This window comes from Coptis chinensis, chromosome 3 (assembly GCF_015680905.1).
Source record: "Coptis chinensis isolate HL-2020 chromosome 3, ASM1568090v1, whole genome shotgun sequence".
Classification (NCBI taxonomy): Eukaryota; Viridiplantae; Streptophyta; class Magnoliopsida; order Ranunculales; family Ranunculaceae; genus Coptis; species Coptis chinensis.
This window is the reverse complement of record NC_141458.1, coordinates 100,810,597-100,837,756: the sequence shown is the minus strand read 5'-3', so window position 1 is coordinate 100,837,756 and position 27,160 is coordinate 100,810,597. Positions and strand designations below refer to the sequence as shown.

The 27,160-nt window shown below is 35.1% G+C and overlaps 2 protein-coding genes across 3 annotated transcripts in view; both read right to left on the bottom strand.

Moving 5' to 3' along the window:
- Window positions 1–20,864, bottom strand: part of LOC147512172 (uncharacterized) — a 40,367-nt gene extending 19,503 nt beyond the window's left edge. The window contains exons 1-2 of one of the 2 annotated variants that reach the window (XR_015214772.1): window positions 20,609–20,748; window positions 19,002–19,140 (exon numbers count right to left, since the gene is read on the bottom strand). Coding sequence is in view for 1 of the 2 variants with exons in the window: in XM_086595152.1 (XP_086451278.1) it covers window positions 20,609–20,729 (121 nt within the window). In the remaining variant the exon portion in view is untranslated. Of the gene's footprint in view, window positions 1–19,001; window positions 19,141–20,608 lie in introns of those variants that run through there. The other variant, XM_086595152.1, reaches the window with a different exon arrangement.
- A 2,188-nt stretch (window positions 20,865–23,052) lies between these two features.
- Window positions 23,053–24,308, bottom strand: LOC147512171 (bromodomain protein (DUF761)). The gene has a single exon (XM_086595148.1). The coding sequence runs from the start codon at window positions 23,964–23,966 to the stop codon at window positions 23,220–23,222; it is 747 nt and encodes a 248-aa protein (XP_086451274.1). The 5' UTR covers window positions 23,967–24,308; the 3' UTR covers window positions 23,053–23,219.
- Between the last annotated feature and the right edge of the window lie 2,852 nt (window positions 24,309–27,160).

Below are 27,160 nucleotides of genomic sequence, written 5' to 3'. Positions count from 1 at the left end.
ACATTAGTTTTAATCCCTCAAACCCCTTTCCAAATTCCGTCTCCTTCACATAACATACACTTAAAAGTGGAACGATACCCTACTCATCCTTTACTTAGTGAGGGATAATTAGGTTTTGATACGCTTCTCTTTTGTTCAACGATCATCATCTATCTACATCATCCATACACCATCTAAACACACAAAAAGAGGTAGTGTCACCCCACCATCCCATCTACCAGTTTATTCCTTACCCATCCCCAACAATGAGACATTTGACCTTCAATCATCGCCTGTCACTCCAGTAAACGGAGCACGCCCGCACCCTCCCTACTGACACTCTTCCAACTCAGACAGCTTCGGCACCTGCAATTTTGGAACTCCCTCAGCCACCACAACCCAACCTTCCTACCTCACCTCGATCTACTAGAGTACGAAACCCCCTACCACTTATCATCAAAAATTATCACTGTCCTACTCTCACCAAGGCACCTACAGTCCCTCGTTTGGCCAACCTCATCCACTCGGACTCTAAGGTAACATGGTCTTCCACTCCATATCCTATGGCTTTCTATATTTCTGACACTAACTTTTCTACTTGTCATAAAGCTTTTTTGTCTAAAGTGTCTTCTTCAGTTGTTCCTACATCTTTTTTGCAAGCTGTCAAAATTCCAAAATGGAGAGCTGCTATGGCTGCTGAAATTGCAGCTTTGGAACAAAATAACACATGGACTCTTGTTCCGTCATCCTCTCATCATAAGCTTATTGGTTTTAAATGGGTTTTCAAGAGTAAATATCATTCAAATGGGTCTATTGAACGTTACAAAGCTCGTCTTGTTGCCAAGGGTTACAATCAGATTGAAAGCCAAGACTATCATGACATTTTTGCACCCGTTGCTAAATTAGTCACTGTTCGATTACTTCTCTCCATTGCTGCTATCAGATATTGGACTCTTCATCGGCTGGATGTCCACAATGCCTTTCTCCAAGGCGATTTGGATGAAACTGTTTATATAACCTTACCTCTTGGATTCGCCAAACAGGGGGAACACAGGATATGTCGCCTCAATAAGTCCTTATATAGACTCAAGTAGGCTTCTCGACAATGGTTTGCCAAACTATCTACCACTCTTATCACTGCCGGCTTCACTCAGTCTAAGTCTGATTATTCTCTATTCACTAATATTTGTGGTTCTAATTCTACATTTGTCCTTGTATATGTGGATGACATTCTGATCACATGCAACAATCCATCTCTCATTCAGAACTTGAAAAACTTTTTAGAAGCAAAGTTCTATATCAAGGACTTGGGACGTTTAAAATATTTCTTGGGTATCGAGGTTGCTCGTTCCAAAGAAGGATTATTTCTTACACAGTGCAAATGTCTTTTGGATATTCTGTTTGATTGTGGTACCACTGGTACGGTGGTCGTATTTATGAGTTCCCTATGGAACAAAACATCAACCTCCATACCGATGATGGCACATTACTTCATGATCCTATTGTCTATCGTCGCTTGATTGGGCGTCTCTTATATCTCACAGTTACACGACCAGATATCACTTATTCTATTAATTATCTCAGCTGTTTCATGCAGTCCCCATGGACTCCACATCTAGATGATGCTCATCGTATACTTCGCTACCTTAAAGGTTCGATCAACAAAGAGATTCTCTTACCCGCTAATAGTTCTTTACACATCTCTGGTTTCTGTGACTCTGATTGGGCTGGCTGCCCTATCACTCGTCGTTCTACTAGTGGTTATTGTACTTTTCTTGGTTCTAGCTTAGTCCTATATCCTGGAAAACAAAGAAACAGAGCACTATATCCCGTTCTTCTGCTGAAGCCGAATATCGTTCCATGGCTACCCTGGCGAGTGAACTTCAATGGTTGAAGTATCTTCTCTCTGAATTAGGCATTTCTCATCCTTCTCCAGATAAACATGTTCTGTGACAATCAGGCCACCCTTCATCTCTCTCAAAATCCATTTTTTCATGAACGAACGAAGCACATCGAATTGGACTGTCATTTCTTACCCGACAAGATACAGGCCAAGTTATTATCTCCTACGTTCGTTACATCCTCCAATAAGGTGGCTGACGCCTTCACTAAATCTCTCAGCAATGACACCTTTCTGAGATTAATTTTTAAGTTGGGAGTTCTTGACATTCACTCTCCAACTTGAGGGGGCGTATTAGAAGTAGTTCTTCACGTCATAGTGCAGAGCGCGCCCACACTCATACATAACACAATTAAAGTGCGCCCGCGCCCTGTGCTTCACAATTGTCCAGTAGATTTAGCGCACCCGCGCCTCAAGTTAAATACATGCACCGTCTATTTTTGTTTCTATTTTAGAATGTTGTAATCTCTATATAAACAATTGTAATCTCCTTAGAAATCAATCAAGTAAATATTTTCAAATCTCTCTCTCTAATTTATCATAAATCAAGACCCTACGTTCTCTGGAAACGCCTTGTCAATTTGGTCCCAAGCTTCTGTCTCCCTTATATCATCAATGGCAAAGGTTAAGAAATATCTTTTGTCATGCAAGTAGTTGCGGGTCAGAGTTCTCCTCTCAGTTCTCCGCAATCCATCTTCATTAAGTTTTCAGTAAGGCCCGGCCATCACTTGGTTTAGAATAGTTAATAAGAGATTCGTCACTCAATATTGTTGAGAGACACAAATCCAAGCACAAGTATGAAATTTTTTTACAACGTCCCATTGGTTATAGATCTTTTTAGCAAGAGTGGTCTTTCATCAACAAGGCAGCTAGTTGTTGTTCTACTTTCATCAGCGAGGTAGCTAGTTGAGTTGCTTCTTCGTGTAGTCCAACTATAACCGATTCCTCAATAGTGGGACTGCTTCTTCGTTGTGATGCCAAGTCTTGAGACCCTTGGTCTAAATCTTTTAAAAGATCAAGATGATCAATCTGTTGCCTGATATATCTTTACTCCTTTTATTAATCTTCTCAATCTTTTTTCCCATTTCGTGAAGCATCTTAAGACGACTCCCAGAGCCACTAGCTCTAAGGCTCTAAGGGGTCGTTTGTTTTTTTAAGCCTCTGAATACTGAATGCTGAATGTTAAATGTGTCGACCCTCTGATTGCTGAATACTGAATGTCTGAACTCTAAAAATTGTTTGTTTTTTTCTAGTGCTGAATGCTGAACGTTAGTGGTTCATACCATTTTACCCATTGAATTTACAAAGTTTTCTTACATTAGAAGTTTAATAAAGGATATATTGGAAATACAAATAATAATAATAGCACATTTATTTAACATGAAAAACATGTGATTTTCAATTTTACAAATGGCTATAACACCACGAATGAGCATCAATTATGGAAGTCATGTTAGGATAGTAAAGTATGACTTTTAAATCAAACCCACTGTCTCAAATTAGACCCATTCTCGATGTCTTTCTTCCTAGATAGAAAACCAGGAGACCACACTCCATTATCGACCATTTCACTGTGAAGATTATTTTGCTTCAATTCACTTTTATATATAAAGATTAAGAATGAGGTAGTTGGATGGATTCTCCCAGAATAGATCAAGCTTAAAGATGAGCAATTTAAAGGATCCATGTTGATGAAGGGGGGAAATAAGAGAACATCAAAGCAAGTATATGAAGGCTTTGGACTTTTGGGGTTCACTAATTAAAGAGATTCAATGGTCGCACTATGAAAATTTGGTGTTTAGAGAAAGGGTATAACAGGTAACAATTACTCTAAATAATTAACTTCAGCGTTCAACGCCGATTGCATCACAGAATGCTGAATTTGAAATTTACCACTGAATGCTGAATCAAAAATGAAAAAACAAACAACTATAACACCTCTAAATGCTAAATTTAAGTTATTCAGCGCCTCTTAGTGCTGAACTTGAAAAAAAACAAACAACCACTAAGACAAAAGTGTTTTCGTGGTTGTTCTTTCACTTGAAAGATGAAGGTATCGATAACACCTTCTGCGTCATAGGCCATGTCTCTAACTTATCTCACCCAAACATCCACCATAGGAATTTTATTGCGTTTCTTCTCAGCATCCCTTAATAATTGCATGATCCATTCAAGTTCGTTTTGGAGCGACCGAACCTACTCCTCCACTACAAGGAGAAGTTTAGCTTCTTCTATGACCAAACTAAGTTTTTGTATCAATGTTGAGGCAATAGACTCGGCCATTTTCTCAAATTCTTAATTTTCTATTCTAATTAATGACAATCTAAGATGAAATGAAGAAGGATGATTATATTGCTCTCCCAACTCACTACCAAATACTCTTTTCCATCCACATACGCGCTTTATGCTTCATTCCTTGCTTAGTCCCCAGCCTTAAAGTGGTTTTCATTCCTTTTCTTTATTCTTTTCACCTTTACTAGGTAGATAGTTTGTTCTAAACTTTACTTCCCTGTATCCTACGATTTACCGTTAATATAAGCACAATTGCACAACACACTTACATAGTTATGTTATGTAAGTTAGATGAAAAATAGTGAAACTTGATAAATGGTCTTAGCACTAACAGAATATCTCAAAAAAGAGTCCAGGGTACCAATTTCAGGGGACGGGGACATTATTTCTTCAAGAAATGGGCCTCAGACCCCTAGTTTAGATCTGGGTTCATGTAAACCTCTTCCTTTCACACCGTACCTTAAACCCTCTCTATTTCTGATGCCTCCTAGCATAAGCTCCCTATTTTTGTGATTATAAAAAAAAACATTTTCATTCCTTAGTTTCTCTCCTTCAATCAATTTTCTTCTCCTTTAATCATTTAAACGAAAAAGAACTCTAATTCAACTTCAATAACACGCAATTCAATATTGAAATTAGAAGAACAAGTTTTGGCAACGAAAAAATTAGGTTTGATGAAAAAAAAACATTTTTCAACAAATTTTTCAACAATGAAGAAATCAAGTTTAACAATGAAGAAACATGGTTTCATGATGAAGAAACACGATTCTACTATGAAGAATCACTCTCTTTCTCATTTCGATTGATTGTTGTGAATCTTTATTTTTGTTTTATTAATTTTTCTTTCTTCTTCCTAATTTAATTAAATAAATTGGGTTCCTGTGACTATGTAAATTTGTTTTCGCATACAAATTTAAGTATGTAAATTTATTTTTACATATTGATTTTTCTCATCAGATCCCGTGACTGACTATGTAAATATGGTTTTACATAATCGTTTTAGTATGCAAATTTATTCGTTTTAGTATGCAAATTTATTTTTACATAATGATTTTTATGTGCGGGTGTGAGTCTATGACTATGTAAATTTGTTTTTACATGGAAATTTCAGTATGCAAATTTATGTTTACATAGTGATTTCTCTACATATCTCATGACTATGTAAATTTGTTTTTACGTGGAAATTTCAGTATATTATGCAAATTTATTTTTACATAGTAATTTTTCTCTACAAATTTATTTTTACATACTGATTTTCAATGAAAACTTAATTTTTACATATTGATTTTATATCATAGATGTTTGTGTTCTAAAGAATTTTGATTTAGCGATATCATTGCTTGACATATGGTGTGATATACGTTCTCCCATCGCGCCACAAACGAGTGTTGGATCTTATTTCTTTTGAGTAACAAGTGGTGGATCTACAAATCTACAATCATATTTACTTTTTCTTTTTAATGTTCCAATCATTTATTCTTATTTTTTTCCATTTCAAATTTTTTTGAAGATAGAAATTTAATCTTTGTGTTTTTTGGGTTGTTTTTTTTTTATTTTTTTTCCTTTTCGACGGAAAGAGGATATAGAAGGAAAGAACGTGGATCTTTTGGAGGCGGAAGGGTATTTTGGTCAGTTTCCAATTGTGGTTTTGCATTTTAAAAAATAGGGGGGTTTTTATGTAGCCAATTGAAGGTAGAGGGAGATTAAACGCAAAACCTAATTGTTTCTTTTAGTAACCCACAAGGACAAATTTTCAACATAAAGTAACCCATGAACCCACAATTTCAATTTTAGTAACCCTCAAAGACAAAATAAATTGACCCGGTCTTTTTACTTTTTTAAAAAATACCAATTTTACCCCTCTGTGTTATTATAGATATAAAACATATAAATTTTTATTTGTTTAAAAAAACCAGTTTCACCCTTCTGTGTTATGTTTATAAATTTGGTGATTGTTCGTACCAAAATAGATAAGCATACCTCATACATTATGTTACTGTATGAACAATGATTGTTCATACCCCAAATATGTATGAACATTGATTGTTCATACTCCAATAGGTGTTTTTACTAATCATACATTATGTTGAGGTATAAACATTGATTGTGTATAGCTCATGTTGAGGTATGAACAATGATTATGCATAGCTCATGTTGAAGTATGAACAATCGTAGCTCATGTTTGAGGTATGAACAGTGTTGATGTATGGACATTAATTGTTCATACCCCAAATAGCTAGGTGTTCTTACTTATCATACATCATGTTGAGGTATGAGTTCATATTAACAGTGATTGTTCATAGCACATGTTGAGGTATGAACAATCATTGTTCATACGAATTAATTTACTAGTACAAAAAAAGCTTTTGTGACTATTTTAAAATGTTATTTGTGACTGTTTTGTTCGAAACGGTCACAAATGGTAGAAAAGGGTTTTTGTGACGTGCGTTTTCGAAACGGTCACAAATGTTTTTTTCTAAAAAAGGTGTATATGTGTGGAGAACCATTTGTGACTATTTCACTAAAATAATTATATGTTCCAGGACTTTATGTGACAGTCATAGAAGACCAAATTCAAATTTTTTAGTCCCGCCCCACAATTACACTAAAAAACTACTTCGAAGTCTCCCAACCCACTTTCTTCAAACACTTGCAGGTTCGTGCCTCTAAGAAATGCTTCACAAAAAAGGAAAAATATAACAAAAAAAAAACAAATAAGCTGAATCGCGCGATCTCTCATGACTCTTTCTTTATTTATGTTTATTCATCGATTCTCTCTTAATTCTGTTTCCATCTCTCTCAAATTAATCTCTCTCAATTCTCTTTATTCTTTTCCATTCTCTCTCTCTGATGTTTGTTGCCGCTGCCATAAGTACCCCTTCCCCTTCCTTTCAATTACCTAGGGTTTGATAATTGTTTAGTAGTATTAACTTCTCTCTCACTTTATACTCCATTATGATGCAGGGGTTTGTTCGGTTTGATTCAGTTTGAGTTTGGTTCAAGTTGCTGCAAAAAGTACGATTTTTACTTTTGCTTTAGGTATGTTCTTCGAGTGAAACTACTATGTTGTAGTTTGTTTGCAAAGGGGCACTGATATTAGGGTTCTAATTATGCACACGTTTTTTTAATTTTGTCATTTTTTTTACTTTTATAATTTTAAATTTTGTAGTTCGTCGATTAACTAACTATTGTTTTGCAACTGAGACTTCTGTGTATGTCTATATATTAACTACTTATTCTGATTCAATTGCCAATAATGATAAGAATCAACGATATAACTCCCTGGTGCTTTTGAGGTCCTTTAAACTTTGTCTGCTACTCATAGTTTTTGAGGTCCTTTAAACTTTGTCTGCTACTCATAGTTTAAAGTTCTTTGTGGATATATTTAGTTGATAGCTTGATTATTTTCTTTGCATTTGCAATCATGTGGTAGTGTCCAAGTTTCACTACAATTACTTTTGTGATAATTTCCTCTGACCTGGTCTTCACTTGGACAAATATAGTCATGAATGATCTATAGTGTTTGCCTTTTTTATTTGGGTGTTTCCTTGTTGTCAAATTTGTTATGGTGGTTGGATTCAAATATTGAATACACATTGGATGTTGACATGTTGTGTTGCTTAACTCGAAGTACCAGTATCTTATTTTTTTTCTTTGATAGTTTTATTGCCTGATTGATAGTATTTTAGGCAGGATAGAGAAAGGCCACCAACCCCATAAAAAGAAACAAATCCTGCTTATAATGATGATCCTAGCTTACAAGATCAATTTCACTACACATGTGATTTGTGTGGTCAATAGTCGAATGTTGAACCACCTACTAAGTAAGTTAGGGACACTGATTCAGTTGGCTTTAATCTCTACAAAAAACCATATATAGGATCGATCAATATGTATTGATTCAAAGTGTCACATACATGGGCAGCAAGATGCCGCTTATAGTTGAAGTTATCTCCAAAGAAACCATCAAACCATCTTCTCCAACACTCCACTTCAGAACCTTCAAACTCTCCCTCATAGACCAGTATGCATTTCCAGTTTATGTGCCTTTGGTTCTATTCTACTCTGCTAAAGACAAGTATGATGTAAAAGATCGAAGATAAAAAAAACTTCACCGTTTAAAGAAATCCTTATCGGAGATCTTAACTCATTTTCATGTATTAGGAGGAAGAATTGATGGTAATCAGTTTATCGATTGTAATGATGAGGGTGCCAACTTCTTTGAGGCACGAGTTAATTAGTGGTAAGCTCTTCGAAATGCTTAACCAACCTATACTTTAAGAGCTTAACCAGTTACTTCCAAAAGAAAATAACTTATATGGCTGGGGCCTAAGGTACTATTATCCATTCAAGTCAATATCTTTGATTGTGGAGGAATGGCAGTTGGTGTGTTGATAGCTCATAAAGTCGCGGATGCCTCGTCTCTGTTGGCTTTATCCCTCACATGAGGAGAGAGAAAAGGAGTTTGTTCTGTGTGGAAATGTTTGAGCGCAACCTGTGCTCAGATTGGCCTTGACCAAGGCGCGACCCGCGCCCATGCCGTAGAAGACTTCCAATACCTTTAGCGCGACCCGCGCCCAAGTCTATTTTCAGAAGAAAATTGGGACTGCGAGTTTGCAATAAGAGTTAGAGTTTTTGGCAAAACCTAACACCCATAAAACACACGAGAGGTAGCATAAAAGTCAGAAAAAACCCAATCTTGAAAGCTATCAAGATTAAAAGATAACATTTACAGAGAGACAACCCTGTAAAGAGATAAGAGTGATCTAGTAATGTGAGAGATTGAAATGAGAGATTATAATCTTCCTTCCCACTTTATAAAGAACTAGCTCTTGTGGAAGTAGGCATCATTGGCCGAACCACGGTATATCTTTGTGTTGTGCTATGTATTTAATTTTGCTTTATATTATTATCTGTTGTTAATAGTTGTTTAGCGAGTTGGGCATGTTAGTATATGTTGTAGTTGATATTTAGAATTTGTCTGGAGTTAAATTGTGTTCAAATACAAGTTATCTGTGTAGTGGGGGAATCGATTGGTATTGGTATAAACCTCAACAAGTGGTATCAAAGCCTAGATTAGATTAGCCTAGGGTGTTATCCAAATCTTGGTCGGAAGGTGTTTGACAAAATTCCTGAGAGAAGATTTGAGTTTAAATAACTTGTAGAAATGGATCATTCCGTGAACACTCGCATGACGAGTCTGAATAGGAAGAACTACACCATTTGGAAAGCCAAGATGAAAAACTTGCTTTATTGCAAGGACTTGGCACAACTCATTGAGAATGGAAGAGAAAGACCGAAAACGGTTGTTGCGGCTGAGTGGAGCAAGATTGCCCGAAAAGCAATTGAGTACATTCGACAGTAGATTGACGATAATGTCTTTCACCATGTATCCCAAGAGACAACAACTTTTGGCTTGTGGAAGAAACTCGAAGACCTTTATGAGAGGAAGTCGGGCGGAAACAAAGTGCTGGTCGTTAAAAAGTTTGCTGACACGAAGTACCAAAAAGGTTCTTCAATGTCTGAGCATCTTAACGAATTACAGAATACCATCAATCAGATGCATTTGATGAAGATTGATTTGGGAGACGAAGTTGAGGCTTTGTTTCTATTAAGCTCTCTACCCGAAAGTTGGGAGACATTAGCAGTCTCTCTACACGGAGCAGCCAAGGATGAAATAGTTACTATGAAAATAGCTACCGCGTCTTTGTTGAATGAGGAGACTAGAAGGAGTTCAAAAAGCAGCTCCTCTCGCTCAGAGATCTTTGTCACAGAGAAATGGGGGAGAGATAGATACAGAAAACCATCTCGTTCTAGAGGTGATGACAGGAGTAATTAAATCTAGGGGTGAAGCTAGAACTCCTAAGGCAGAGAGGCAATGTTACTATTGTGCCACTAAGGGCCACTTCAGATATGAGTGCAGAACACTGAAGAGGGATGAGAAGAATAATTGTGTATATGAAGACATGGTGCGGACGAACGGAAACACAAGCAGAGATATACTACTGCACTAGTCGACGATCTAGTGGGAATTGTATCAGATTGTGGTGTGTGCTGTCTTAGTACCTCATGTCAAGATACAGAGTGGGTGATAGATACAGGAGCATCCTATCACATCACACCGCACAGGGAATTATTCACTACCTACAGTTGTGGTGAATATGGTGAAGTGAAGATGGATAACAGTGGCGTCTCAAAGATTATAGGTATTAGTGATGTTCATGTAGAAACCAATGTCGGCTACACCTTGACACTCAAGGATGTAAGACATGTCCCTGACATTCGGCTAAATCTAATTTCGGCTGGGAAATTAGATGACGATGGCTTTGTAAACTCGTTTGGTAACGGGGTATGGAAACTGAGTAGAGGTTCCATTATAGCAACCAGAGGAAAGAAAACTTACTCTCTTTACAAAACACAGGCTAGTTTGTGTAAAGTAGAAGTGAATGCAGTAGAAGAAGAAGCTTCCTCCGAACTGTGGCACAAGAGACTGTGTCACATGGGCATAAAAGGGATGGAAGTTCTTGCTAAGCAAAAGGCATTGCCAGATATTAAAGGTATACATTTAAATATATGTACTCACTGTTTGGTAGGAAAGCAACACATGGTGTCTTTCCAAAGATTCCCGTCTCACAGAAAGGACAATGTCCTTGAACTAGTGCACACAGACTTATGCGGTCCTATAAAAGTGAAGTCCCATGGGGGAGCTTCATACTTCGTGACCTTCATTGATGATGTGTCAAGAAAGATATCGGCATATAGTTTGAAGACCAAGGATGAAGTATTTGGCATGTTTAAGAAATTCCACAGCATGGTGGAAAGAGAGACTGAGAAGTTGTTGAAGATTATTCGCTCAGATAATGGGGGTGAGTACATTGGGCCATTTGAAGAGTATTGCCAAAGTCATGGGATTCGTCATGACCAGACCGTTCCCAAGGCACCGCAACAGAATGGAATAGCAGAGAGAATGAATCGTACCATTATAGAGAGGATGAGATGCATGTTGTCTCACTCTAAGCTACCTAGAACTTACAGGGTAAAAGCAATGTGTACAGCCGTGCATGTGATCAACCTATCGCCGTCGAAGCCTCTGAATAGTGACTATCCAGAGAGAGTATGGTCAGGCAAAGATGTTGATTATAGATACTTGAGGGTATTTGGGTGCAGGGCATTTGTGCATATTCCAAAGGATGAGAGATCCAAACTTGATGACAAAACCAAGCAGTACATTTTTCTGGGTTATGGAGATGAAAAGTTTGGTTACAAACTCTATGATCCGATTAACAAGAAGGTAATCCGAAGTCGAGATGTTGTGTTCCTGAAAGACCAAACCATAGCAGACTTTGAGGAGGGTGAGAAGTTACAGGCTTTCACCAATGATCTTGTTGATTCATAACCAGAAGTTCCTACTGTGGAACGTGCAGAAGGCATTGAGAATGCAGAGAACCATGAGTTTGAACCTGTAATTGCTTAAGGTGGAGACTAAACCATAGTGGAGACTAAACCTTGAACCTGTAATTGCTTAAGGTGGGATGTTACTTTTCTGATTTAGTGCATGAATCTTACAGACCGTCCTACTGCTATGAAGTTCTTTTGGCATGTTTTCTTTTATACTTGTTTGAAAATGATTGAATTTAAGAAAAGATGAATCTATGTACTCATTGTATGTTAGTATCACACACTTATACAATCTTATTAACTTCTCGCAGAGGCTGAGGTAAAGCACTGAGGATGTTATGACTGCTCCAAAAACCACCATATAACCTGTTTTGTCCCTGTTTGGAACTGAAATTAAGTGATTTAGGTTTAATGTTTTACGTATGTCATTTGGTTACAAATAGGCAGATGCAGGAATTGCAATGAGAGTAAGTTTTACTATAACTTAAATATTTATTGTTATGGGTGTCATTATTTCTAGTCATGTTTATATCCACCCGATTGTCATATTAGAGATATCTTTATTTGTTTAGTTTATTTAGTCGATATTAGTTTGGTACTCAAATAATCTGGCATTTGCCAATCCTTCGTTTATGGGTGTATTTGGAATATGTAGGGTTATATGGTTTTGTTGAGGTTGTTTTGGTAACGTGAAGATGTATGTATGTTAGTTGCATTGTATAAGTCGTGTATTAGGGTCTTTTGGATATTGTTTGTATATTTATAGTTTTCTTCTTATTCGAAGATTGATTACTTGACTTAACTGGCATTAGTCGAGATGGTTAAATAGCTGGTTCTACGAACCAATATATCTTTTAGTAGTTGGGTTTACGACTGAGGTATGAGGTTTTATATTTAGTTTGGATGTATTCTTATTAAAATTTCAGGTTAGGACAGATGGGATCAACAATGGTAGCTGCCCAAGCCTTATTTTGATCTTTTAGTTCCTTAGTTTTTATTTTTTATTTCTTATATTTTTAACTTTTGCAGATCATCAAGAAACTTTCTGGCCAGCAAGAAGACTTCCACCTTGGATAGATGTCAAAGCTCTTAGTTTGTTCAGTGTCACTAAGAGTGTCTTCCGAAGTATGATGAAGACTAATCACGAGTGTTTGATGGAATGTGACTTGGTCACAATTCTTTCTTAATCCATTCATTTGTATATTATTAAGTACATATTGATTATCTAAGTTTTATGTCTATTTTTGCTACTGGAATGTTCAATGGAGTAAGCATTTATGAATGTTGTTTGAATTTTAATGGATTATATTTTATGTGTATATTTGTTGCAGGTCCTATTCAATGTGAAATGTCTGTTTTCAAATATATATAAGATTTTTTTTTTTTTTAAATTATAACATTTATCACGGTTTTGCCAGAACTATCACAAAATATACGTTTTTTTGTGACAGTTTTTTAGTAGTTTACCGTTTTTTATGGCTGAGAGAGGCTAGTTTGGAACAAATATTTGTGACGGTTTTGGAAAAAAAAATAAATTACCCCCACTCCGTCACTGTTTTGGAAAAAAAAAACAGTGACAAAATACTTTTTGTCACAATTTTTATTTTGTCACTGTTTTTAACAGTGATATAAAGCTTTTTTTCTTGTTGTGATTGTTCATAGCTCATGTTTGAAGTATGAACAGTGATTGTTCATACCCCAAATAGGTATTCTTATTGATCATATCTTATGTTAAGATATGAACAATGATTGTTCATAACTCATGTTGATGCATGAACAGTGATTGTGCATAGCTCATCATGTGTTGTTGAAGTATAAACACAACAGTGATTGTTCAACTCATGTTGAGGTATGAACAATGTAAGACCCCAAATTATTTTGACATTATTTCGTAACAATATTTAACATTTCGAAATTTAATATTTATTTCTTGGTCAACAGGCTAGTGAATGTGGGCTTGACTTTTTGATAGAAAATAGAAAAGAGGGAAAACAAGTATTTTGAATTTTGAATTTTTGTAGAGATTTTTTAATAATTGGAAAGTTTTCAAATAAAAAGGAAGCAAGATATTAATATAAGAAACATGATAGATATACTACTGTTAATAGAAAATAATATTTCCATTGTTATGAATAGGGATATTTAGTAAAATCGGAAGTTTCTAGATAAGTCAAGCCAAATATATGGCAGGTAAATTCTTTAGAATGGTCTCCGGAGAAAGAAAGAAAAAAAAGGAGAAGGTTTTTCTTAAAAACAAACAAAAACAACACACACAAAGTAAAACGAAGAAGAATGGCGGATTGTGTGAGCTAGCTTAGGATTGGTTCTCGCGTAGTTTTCTTCTATATTTCTTTTTCACGATACAGGTGAGTAGTTATAGTTTTTCTGTTTTCACCGAATCTACGGGTAGGAAGAAAAAGCTATATGTACATAGTTTTTCTTCCGCTCAGTTTTTATCTATTTTTCTCTGTCTTTATTTTTCTCTCATTTTGTGAATTGTTGAACTGGTTAGATGTTAATATTTTTAGTGCTTAATCATTGAAACATTGAAACTCTTAATTGAACTGTTGGAACTCGGAAGAGATCGGTAATGGTGGCGCGAGCCCCAAACATAGTCATGTCCTGTATGTTTATTCTGGAACCGTTATGTTGTTGTGTTGATATATGGTTTTGAACAGTTGTATTGTGTTATGGATGGGGTAAACTGTTGGTGGTATGGGAAGATTGTTGGTTTGATGTTTGGGTAATGTCGAGGCTGTTGAAGCTTGGAAAAGAGCTTGGAAATGGCGTCGAATGCCATTGGAAAGCAGTGAGGGTTTTTGGGTTTTGAGTATACCCTAAAGTTTTGGTTGTTGATGGGGATCAAAACCCAATTGTTTGGTGGTGATTGTAGGCTAGACAGTAGGGTGGATTGAAGCTTTGAATCCGGCGTTAATGGTGGCGCGAATCCAGATCTAGTTTGGATGAAGATGATTGATTTAATGATTTGAGGTTTTTGTTTGTATTAAAGTTGTAGGGGTTTTGAATTTGGTTATTTTCGGTTATGTTTGGAGGGGTGGCGATTGGAACTTGTGGTGGTCGATCCGGTGGTGGAGGGATTCGTTGGAGGGAGAAGAAAGAGAATGCGATCTGGTGCTCCCGGACGCATTCTAGTTTCACTAAACATGTTAGCTTGTTGGGCTTGGGCCAAAGCCAATGGATTTTATTTTGTTTGGGCCGGAACGTAGATTGTTTTGTTTGGGCCAGTTTAGTTTAAGTTTTTGGGCCGGTTTTAATTTAAGTTTTTGGGGCCGGTTTTAGTTTAATTCTTTGGGCCGAACCCATTTGTGTTTTGGGCCAATTTCAGTTTCAGTTTTAGTTTTGTTTAGTTGGCTTGGGCCAAAACTAACTAGTGTTTTCTTTGGGCCAATTTCCAATTTGGTTTTGGGCCGGTCCATATCTCTTAATATAGATCCAAATTAGACTTTTGGGTTTTGGTTTTGGGCTTTGATTGTAGACTTTTGACTGTTTAATTGTGCTACGTTTTATGTTGTAAATTGCATGGACAAATCAAATGCTAAAATGGTGTGGAAGCCTGCATAATTGGTTAGTCATTATCTAAGAAAGATTTGACGTTGATGTTGTGTATTTTTGACACGTGACGAGATTGGAATGTTATGAGACATAATATTCCTAAAACATTATAAAAATGTTATGCGGTACGTTTGGAACTATTGTGACGTTATGTGGTATGTTGAAATTGTTGTTATGTTAAATGATATCATATGTTAGGATATCTATTAAATGCAATATCTTTAAGAAATTGATATAAACGCTTCATTATTATATCGGTGAGATACTACTATGAGGTAGTATAATATTTGTGGATATTTCCCACGGGATGGTGGTTTAGTGCAATAATTAATTGGCATGCACGTGATATAGTGAAATAATTATGAGATATAAATGTATGACACTTGAATAAATTACGTAACGAAAATCCTATAACCTAGCTACCACAACTCATGTGATTTGGCCCTTGTGATGGGCGTATGTGATATGATTCGCCCTTTTGGCGTTTCAGTGAATCTAAATGGCCCTTCTGGCGTAGCCGAATAGTGGCTTGATTATTCCGTTCACAAAATTAAAAAGAGACGCGCGATATTTTATGCTGAATAGTGGCAGTACTCACATAATAGCGTTCGTGTGGGGGTTACTTGGTATGCGATATCCCGCTTAGGATAACTACGCACGGAGTGGTTCATTATGTGAAGGAGGGCATGTGGATATACATGTTCGGCGTTGTGTAGCGATTGTGGCAACCAAAGAAACTAAGTAAGACATAGAGACGACGTGATTCTAGAGACACTTGAAGAAACTATAAACAATAATTGTGATGATATATCAAAGTGTACTTTAAATTGAAAATAAATTATTTATTGTAAGTTATGTTGCAGTCACAATGTTCTACAGAAAGGTGGGTTGAATTGATTAGTTATGCAGGTGTGACCCACTCTGTAATTTGGCCTATACCAGTGTAAGTATAGAGTACGTTTTAGTTTCGTTATGTTATTTTTAGATACAATTGACTTAGTACGGTTTGAAACTAAGACGCCTCAGTAGATAAACTAAATGCCTTACTATTATTGAATTGGAAACTAAGGCGCCTCAGTGGAGAAACTACATGCCTTAATTATTGTACTTAAGGATATTGTATTAGTCGTTGGAAGTTAAGGCGCCATCGACAGAGGAACTAACTGCCTTATGGATTGTGTATATATTTGTATAAGTATATTTTGTATTTTATGGCTACTCACACCAGCATTGTTTATAATGCTGACCCGATTTGCATGTTTGCTTATCAGGTGTGTTCATTAAATGAACATAGTTGATAAGTCTTGACAGGATTAGTGTTGAAGAAGGTTGGTTGCTACTTGTGGTTTGCGTTACCGTCGCCTTCAGGATATGTTTTGTTTTTCCCTTGAGGTACAATAGATTTTTAGTTGAGACAATGTTGTTTTGTATTTTCAGTTGTAATTATAATTAAAGAGTGTTGAAAGAAATTTTGTAATTTAATCATATTTGCAAGTTTTTGATAATGAAGAGGACTTTTGTTTATTTAAAAAATTTATTGGTTTCAAATTATTAGAGTAATTAAATAGATGATGGGTTTTTGGAAGTGGAGAGTGCATCACACCTTGAAAATCGAAGAGTCGGAAACAAATATTGTTTTTCCGATTTTGTCGAAATTCGGGGTGTGACAAACAATCAATGTTCATATGAACATTGATTGTTTATAGCTCATGTTTAATGTGTGAACAGTGATTGTTCATACCCCAAAATAGGTGTGAACAATGATTGTTCAATGTTCATACTTCAATGGGGTGTTCTTACTTATCATATATTATGTTGAAGTATGAACTATGAACAATGATTGTTCATACCACTGCACAAATAGGTATTAACAATCATTGTTCATCAATCTAACATAACAGCTAGAGAAGATTGATCTCAAGAATTTAAATACAAAAGTAGTGGTCAAAATTTAATATGGAGAAAGTTACTAAATGGTTGAGATTAAATTTTGTGTCTCAGGATATGTGTACTTAATAGGAATTTTAGACAATAACAAACTCTAACCTAAAATCAGGAAACAAATTATTAGCAAAATTAAGACACCAAATCTAAAATTAATATATTTATCAGTAGTTGTACCAAATCTAGAAAATACATGGATTTAAGAAAGGAAGCAAATACTTAATGAATTCTATATTTTGAGTCGACCAAATTGGAATATCTACTAATTAGTTCCTACTACCATAGTACAAATTATCGTGATATATCACAATATTTTTCAATATCTATCGAGTTTTTAGATAAAGATATATAAATATCACGATATGTTTAGAGATATATACGACTGCAAATATCGGTAATATTTCGATGATATTTGCGATATTTGGAGATATTTTGGGATATTTTGCAATATTTTTTGTATGTAACAATTTTATTTAATATTTACCATTATATTTCAAATACATATAAATAATGTATTATGATATATCAAGAAATATCCACAATATTTATCGATATTTTGAATATATTTACGATATTTGCATGTGAAACAAAACAAATATCTCCAAATAGAGGATATATCCACGATACATATCAAAAAATTGAATATCGATAAATACCCCATATCTTAATATTTTGTACTATGCCTACTACTGTAAGGAAATAAAATCAAGAACCTTAGAAAACGAAAAACTCAAAATTCAATTACTTCCTTGGTCACATTAGTGATTGAACTCTATGCACAAGTCAAGTCATTCATTAAGAGACATGAAGATTTTGGAAGTGATAAATGGAGTGGTCCATGCTGAGCTAGATGCAATTAGATTATAATGGATGAAAGTAATAGATGAAACTAAGGATTCGAATAAATATTCCTATAAAGATTATATCAATTAAGTTAAGTTAAAACATCAAAATTCATTTTGAACACATACAGCACTATTTTGTTTAGAATATAAATAGCACACCGTGATAATCCAAAGGTATATGCCAAAAAAAAAAATGTAAGCAATTGAAAGAAGCCAAGGCAATTTAAATAAGCATGGTACATCACATGCTTAGAATAATTTATCATCGTGACGTAGTACTATATATACCGGGTCGTTTCGGTTGGGTCGGGCCATTTACTATTTCACATCAGGGATATACTTGATATTTCATCTATCCAAACTATTTTTTATTTCGCGTCAAGAGTATATTTGACTTTTCATCTACTCAATCCTTGTGAGTGATTAAAAAATGGTATTGAGAGTTACTTTTTCAACATTTTTGTCCTTGAGAGGCACTCCCTGATCTATAAAAGTTTTGAAAGTTTTGGTTCTGATCTGCTTATCACATGATGCTCTTATCCAGTTTTAGCTCTTACTTGCAATTGCGCAGAGTTTTTTTTCCATCATGCTTTATACCAACAAAAATTTGTTTAAATCAACTTATAAGCAGCTTTGCTTAAGTCTTAAACTCAACTCACCTAAACGGTTTTCTACTTTGGTTAAAAATTTTATCTTTGCATGGGGTCACTCTTTGAGGCGATTCTTAGGCGCAGGCCCGACCCTGACAAGGTGCATTGTGGGCGACGGCACAAGGGTCCACAATATGTAGGCCCAAAATATATTTAGTTTTATCGCCAAATACCTAATATTTTGAAGCTACCCAAAACAAAGTGAACAATTTTAGTCTAGACAATAGAAATCGGGGACCCATTATGTGACCCACTAGACCACTATGTCAGAAGAACAAATAAATGAGATAAGGCCTCCATAACTTTATAGTTCTTGTTTTTTTTTTTTTTTTGATAAAAATAAGTTCATAGTTTATAATAGTTAGTATCTCAATGACTACATTTTTTTTTCGGCCAAAGTCTCAAAGACTAGAAGCAATAATAGCTTGAACGGCTCTCTTAGCTCAATTAGCAATAAAGACACAAAGAGCTGTGAGTATAATCAATGAGGAAGAGCCAATGTCATGGTACTGCCAGAACCTCTTGTGTGTCATTAGAGCATATAAAATGTCATTTATCTCTGCATCAGTACAACACATACTCAGAGAAGGAAATAGAGCAGCTGATCATATTGCAATAAATCATAATGTGAGAGGAAGGAGTTTGGTATAATAGGACCAATGGATGAAAGACTAAGTGCTATATTACAACAAGATGTTGGTTATGTTTATACTAGAGTTTAATTTTAATGCATTTGGGTATGCCTTACCCACAAAAATTTCAAAAAAAAAAACAATAAAGACACAACGATCACTTCTTCTCTCATCAAGTAGACCCAGGGCCGTCCCTGAGTTTTCAATGGCCCTGTGCAAACGGTGAAATGTGGCATTCTTCCAGTCTTCCATCAACACAAATTGGATCATCGAAATATTTTCTTTCTCGCATTTTTTGTTGCAAAATCATCAATGAAGTTTTTAAAGTTAATTTTATTTAAAAATTCATTTTCAATAGATATTAACGCTAGCCCATTTAGACTTTCTTGTGACATAGTCGATCTAATGTATGATTTCAATAGTTTTAATTTTAAAAACTTTCTGCATACGCGACAATAATGGGAACAATCAACAAAATTCTATAAGCTATGAATGCATTAGGAAAACAATCATGTCGTTTCAAGAAATCAAGTTAGGTGAATAATATTAGACTAGATTACTTTGGAATTAAATTGAGTTATTGAAATAATATTTAAGAAAAGGAAAAATTGATTTTAATCTCTAACTTACTTGAAAAATAATCAAAATTTAGATGAATAAGTAATTGAGATTGATCGAAGTGAAAATTAATACAAATCCACAATTGTAAAGAAAGAAATTATTGAGAATGAGAGGATACTAGATAGTCATAAGGTGAATGAGGGGTTTTTTTTACTAATTCTTTTTTGTATTTAAGTAATTGAGGACAACTCAAAATTAATTGGAGTGATTTTCCAAAATAAAAAACGTTATTAATTAGGAAGAGAGAGAGATCTAATCATTGAAAAGTTCTCCTCATCTATTATATCTAACTATTTTCTTTTTATGAACATAATTAATGAAAAAAAGAGAATATGAGATAATCGACCGCTTATTGTGAAATTTTCGGTTTTGGGTTTTTATCGGTATCCTTTGTGAAATAATTCTTTTCCAAAAAAATTTTCCTTATATATTCTCATCAACCACCATTTTTATTCATTTAAGTATATCAGGTTCTATTATTCCAACTCGATTCTTATATAATTTCATTATAAAAAAATAAATAAATAAATACTTCTTAGAAAATATCAATGTGGAAAAGAAAAAGAGAAAAAAAAAAGAAAAAAACTTTAAAACTAACTAAATAACATAAAATATCCTTTAATAAATTCATTCTTAAAGAATCACAAGTTTTAGAAAGAAATTTAGTATTGATGGAAGAGGGCCACATTTCACAATTTGCACAGGGCTATTGAAATGGACGGCACTGCTTAGGCAATTAGCTGTTAAGTTCTATTATTAATAAAGCGGGCTAACCTTCATCCCAGTACGCCTCTTGGTTTCCATGAACCAGCAACCAGTTATTGCTCCTCCCTCGGGAACCATGTTGTAGTTTGGTGAGAATCCAAGAGCTTCCATTCACTAAATCATCTTCCATGTCTGTCCAGTTGATCAAAGTCGACCTTTGACAAAATTGTTCAACCCCAATCTCTAAACTGAATCGACAAGATGAATACGTGTAAACATATTAGCACCCCCTCACCTTCGGTCACAAACAAACTACATGATTACGGGTAGGGGTAGAGGTATGTTGCATCCGAACACCACAACTCTTGGAGAGTTGAGTTTGTTGACATTTGGGTTTGGCGTTGTCGGTGGTTTTACTGGCCTTACAGCGTTGGTGAACTCGTTAGTCGTGATTAATCAATAATCATCACAGTTTTTGACTTTTACAACGTTGATGCCGACTTTTATACCGACATTGAAAACGCCGTATATCGACAACTATTTTACTAGATATTAGAAACTTATAGCCTGCAGATTATACCGACACGATTGTGCATACGGAATATATCACGCCGACTGCTAAGGTAGTAGCCGATTTTCCGACTCTTTTTTTTCCGCCTTAATTAGAGATTTAGAGCCAAAAAAATATCATGTCCACCGAGATCACGCTCGCCAAAGACCATACTTAGTGGTCGTTGGATCATTTCGCGTTCAAGAATCTTAGACGCTCTCTTTCTCGACTTACACTTTCCATATGCCCCCCACCACAACGTAAATCGATGACGTAAAAAAAGATAAATTAAAGCTATCAAATTGACAGAGATTACTCAATCAGTTACTCTTTGACCGCGGCTCGTCTTTTATTGGATCCAAATCATATATATGCTTCATTTTTTCATTCCACCCGAATCAATTCAGCACATAAACACCCCCCACCACGACGTTTTTTCTCTGTTAACTTGTCAAGAAACTAACATATGAAGGCAGAGATTAATCTCTTCCTATGTTGTGCATCTCGGCACAGTTTTAACGGTTAAATAACACGGATGCAGAATCTCTGTAACAGAACGGGACTCTAAAAGTTGGATTGATATATAATTCATCTAATCTGAAGTCTTTTTTTTTTTTAATAAAGTCTAGTCTGAAGTCTATAAAACACAGTAAAAGCTGTCGCAGTTAGAAAAAGTATTGGTTTAACCCTGACTAATGCACTTCAGCCACCAACATACCATTAATTAGCAAATAAAGTAATCTTCACCCCAAAGTAAGCTACCAAGCTCTCCTGAGTCCTATCATGTGATTGTGCAACAACAACTAGATACCTACCCTGTTTGTACGGCATATCAAAAGTTAAGACAACAGAATGAATTGGAAATTTGGAATGGGGCATAAGAAATTAAGAATCACATTTAAATGCCTACACACTTGGACTGCCTTTTCTTTTCTTCCTTTCTCTTTTGGCCGCGGCCGGTTCAGAAATGAGCACACATCGTCAGTAAAACATCTCAAACTTTTATAGCATTACAAACAGTACATTCGCATTTCTCTATTAGTTCAATGGTTTTATGTTACAAACCATTGAACATTTAAACTGTTAGCTAAACTGAAACGGAACAAATGTTTCCGATGAGAATCAACAGCAATTCCCAATTCCCACCATTAACTAGCTAGAACTCTAGAGTACCTAAAGCAACCCCAGAACTAACGTTTTAATCTCCTTGCCGCATAGGCAACTGATCATTGCTAGAACCAATCAACTCTCCTCAATGAAGAGTCCCTTAAATCTTAAGATTAATCACTAGAATTCATAGGTTTTGTAAAGTATATGAGTAAATGATCGAGTGAATTGTTCCACTGCATGAATAAATAAGAATAAATAGCTCAGAAAATATAACCAGCTTGATTTAATTTATTGAACCATACTCTACACGAAGAGGGAATCTAGGAACGCATTTCAGCAATCAGTTTACTATTCAGAACAAGCTGAACATGTTAACAAGACATGGACCAGAATTCCAGAAACAATTGGTCACCAAAAAAATACACCCAATAGAGTGTATTTTAAAGGTCCATAGTCCATACACAGCACATGACATTGAAAACTCCATTTACACCCAAAGCATTCAACCCCATGTGCAAGTGCAACACTGGCCAAGCTAGAATCTACACCCACTACTCTTTGTCCAAAGTCCAAACAAGATGTTATCAAACAATGTTGCCACAAAAAAAGATGTTATCAAACATTGCTAAAATTTGATATGCCTTAAATGCCCATCAACTTGACCATAATAATATATCTATAAATATATCTGGGCACTTTCGTCATTAACGACCACCTCCCTCACTCTGACATAATCTAACTACACAGCCAGAAGGAAAACCAATCACATTGATGCATACTGACAAGTGACACCACCACAATATCAGTTTCCAGTTTGAGAGCTTCTCTTCTCTCTTCATCTGCAAGATGTTAATGGCTAAACAAACAGTACTTTTTATTAAATATCAAATAGGACATGTACATTGATGTCCATTAACAGTAGTAGATCTACAACATAACCCCCAAAAAATTCCAGAGAAAAAGACCTAATACTAAAAGAGTACATTACATACCCAAGATACCCTTGAAGATAAAGTGAAATTACTTATCAGCACCTCTACCAAGCATCTCCTTGTACCTGATAATAGAATCTAACCTCTGCAACTTCAATTGGTTCTTGAACTTATTAATGAAATCATCTGCCTTTGCATCAACTTCTTCATCATCTCCGAAACTCTGCGAAGTACTACTCTTCCCTTCTCTCACAGTAGCTGGTCTAGTAACTTGAACCACTTCCTGTTCCCCAAAATGCGCAAAAGCTGATTTTGTACTTGCAGATTTCTTCATTTTCTTAGACAACTTCACTGGTATATCTCCAGATGCTGGTTTTGTATCAGATAATGTTCTTGTTACATGATGATCCTCAATATTGTGATAAGTTTCATCCATGGGGAGATGATGGTTCTCATCAAGATTCTCATATGGGAATTGGCCAGTGTGCTGTTTATCATCATGGGGTATGTTAAAAGTGTCTAAAACTTGTTGGGTATGTTCTAGTTCTGAAGGTTGAAGTGTAGTTGTTGTGATTGAAGAAAATGGGTTTAGCTCTTGGGACTTGTAACGATATAGATTGATTGACTTCACGCGCTGTAAAAGAGATGGAGATCTAAGTAACTGGCCGGGTTGTTGGTTGTCGTTGTTGTTTTCTCGGTTCTGTTTCTGAGTTCCAAAACCACCAGAAGCAACAGCAATGGTTCCAATCATAAGGTTTAAGAACACAAAAAGAAGAGTTGGAGTGAACCAACTGTTCATTGAAGCCCAAACTGCAGGGATGGATTCTTCAAGCATGGTTGGTTAATGGGTAGTCTCAAATATCTTTGAAAGAGTGTTGTTATTTCTTTTGTGTTATGTGGAGAAAGAGAGGTCTCGTGGTTGTGTGGTTCTGCTCTCTACTCTCTGCTCTCTCTACTCTGTGTAAGAAAGAGTTTTGAGAAGAGGTTTTTATCTTCTAGCTAGCTTTGGACTGCTGATTAGACCTTCAGTTCTGAGGTGTGGAATGGTTGATAATCTCAAAAAACACGTGTAAAGTAAGAGTGGAATCTGGCAAGAAAGTGACAAAATTTGGAAGGTAAAAGTGAAGCTGTGAAAGTAATAATTGGTTTCACCATTTCTTTTAATTTTGTGTGATTACTCATATCTGATTTAGGGATGTTTAAGTTGGAATCTCCCAATTTTGGCCAAACAGTGGGCCACTCCAAGTTCTGGTCTTCATTTTTATTGGACTTTGTGGTTGTAGTTTTGTACAAGTGTAATACGAACGCTTAAGCACACAAGTCATATTTTTATACCAACTGATTAAAATAACTACAAATTCACAAATTTATCCCCAAATCATTTCAATTTTTTTTTTCTATCACAAAAATAGAGAATCACAAGTTCGTTTGTCACTTTCCTTCTCTCAATATAATCAAATATAAGAATCACAATTTCGTTGTCACTTTTCACTTTTCAAACTCTTTGCTGAATCGAATAGATAATACAGTTAATATTGGGTATTTGTGGCGGTAAAAAAGAGAAAAATGTAGGCAAACTTTTTGCTGAATTGAGTCATTTTATTTTATTTTCTATTTTTTATTTGGCTTTTTCCTAAACAAAAAAAACAGTTTAGAGAAAATCTAGAATTAATGAGTTTGATAAAAAAAAAAAAACATGTGGTGGAGATGTGTGTGAGACTTTTCGCTCCTCAGCACATAGGAATATAGGATAAGTAGCAATTTTTTTTCCCCTGTATCACTCGCTGCTCACTAGCCATGAACAAAATGCCAACACCAATTGACCGTTTCTAACTTTGTATTTAATACGAACTGTGCAAATGAAGATTCTGATGCCATTGGAATTTTGGTAAGTTAGGGATCCACAAATTAGTCAGTAAAAATGTTTCTAAAGTTGGCAACTATCACAATATAATATTTCTTTTTTCTTGAGAGGCAAGCGAGCTCATAAAAGCTTGGTTACAATCAGTGTAGTAAAGGCGTTAAAGCGCACCTAAGGCGCAAGGCGCGAGGCATGGCGCGCGCCTGATTGAAGTGAGGCGCGTAGTAATAAAAAAATAGATATATCAAATAAAAAATAAAATAAATATTAAATATGACATGAATTATCACTGATTTGCTTAGCCAAACTTTAAAATTAATTTTATGTGAAACATAAAACCATTGTAGTCATTTAAAAGAAAAATCTTAAGCAATAAGTAAAGAGCAAAATAAAACTCGTATCTCTCAATACAATCTAGCTCAACTTCAATAAACTAAAATAATGAACCAATCGAATTGAGCCAAATGAGTTCTTTATAAAATAGAACACGTTATTCAATTTTAGAATCTCGTAAAACTTCATTTAAAATTTAATCTATCTTTGTGTCTTTTCTCAATCCATACAACTTAATAAAAACTAGTCAAAATTAAGTTTAAAGTGTACTCCACAATGAAACTTACTAAATTTGTACAATTTCTTATATCATATAACAATTGGATCGAGTGTAAATGTGTCACGTATAGCAAAAATTGTAAAAAAAACGTAAAAGTTGATAAAAGTTGATAAGGCGCACATATTCGCTCGCCGCACAAAACAAAAAACAAAAAAGCAAGACTTTATATGACCTCTCGCGCCTTAGTCAAGGCGAGGGGCGCGAGACACTAAAAGTGCGCCTTGCGCTTTAAGGGCGCCTTGACTACACTGGTTACAATCTCAAGTGCTTTATGCCACACGCTTACATCTTCAAATACAATTTTTGTTAATATCTTCAAAACGAGGAATAACTTCAATAAACCTACATAAGATAGGCTAGAAGCTAATTAATAAATCCGCTAATCTATTAGCCTCTCGATGTATGATGAATTGAGAACACTTCCAAACGTGCTATCAATTTCCTGATCCTCCCCATCAAACGTTTCGCCTTCCCACGAACGCTCTCTTTTATTAACAAAGGAAACCACATTTGTAGAATATATGTGTAGACCTTGACTCTTCTAATGTCATGATGTAATGCCAAGTTCTGACCTTGTTCCATTGTTACTTGTAATTCTACAACTGCAATAAAAGTGAAATCTCTCGCCTTTAAAGAACACGCCCCAGTTACACTAGATTCATACGTCGTTTTTTCTTTTTCCAATTTTACCCCCGCCAAACACTATTATTACAATCCATGCCATATCCAATGCCATCCGAAATTTCAACAATTTTATCGGAAATTTCAGACATATTTTTACACTATTATTACAACATATGCCATAACATATCCCATCCGAAATTTCGACAATTTCATTAGAAATTCCGAACAAATTTTCATAAATTTTTTTTTTTTTTTTTTTTAATCCTGACAAATTTAACATATTTAGTCTAAATTAGTGGATTAGTGGCATAGTTAGCAATTCGTAATATGGCAAAAATTCGATGCATAAAATATTCGAATAAAATTCGAACTTCGATAAGAATTCGTTTTTTCAATTCGGATTAAAAAAAACGGAAACGAGAAAAGTTCGGGTTCGTAAGAAATTCAAGTATAAAACGAAGCTAAAAATAAAAAAATACGATAAAATTTGACAATACACTCAGCAAACTTATGGTGACAATACAAATAATTCGCGAATTAATGATTTATTGCCGAATTGATGAATTATTCTGTATCATTGAAAAATATGACCTTTTTAAACTTTTTCTGAATTAAACAAATAATTCGCCGAATTGCTAACTATGGTTAGTGAGACCTCTTTACATCTAGAACAACAAATCGGTCGAGAATTTAAATTTTTAATGATCGATTCAAATTTGAATTTTTTAGTCGGAGTTTTATTATTATTATTATTATTATTATTATTATTATTATTATTATTAACCTGATTGATTTCGATTTCGGATAAATAGCATAAAATAAGTGTGAAAAACAACAGGCGCATCGCACGTGCCATAATAGGTTTCACGCTCATCAAGCGTGCCCAGAATGCTAGTATATATAATATGACTTTCCTTTTGAAGCTGACTTG

What these genes read in the sequence shown, in the direction of transcription:
- LOC147512171 (XM_086595148.1), bottom strand. Translation starts at nt 23,966, where the DNA reads ATGCTTGAAGAATCCATCCCTGCAGTTTGGGCTTCAATGAACAGTTGG.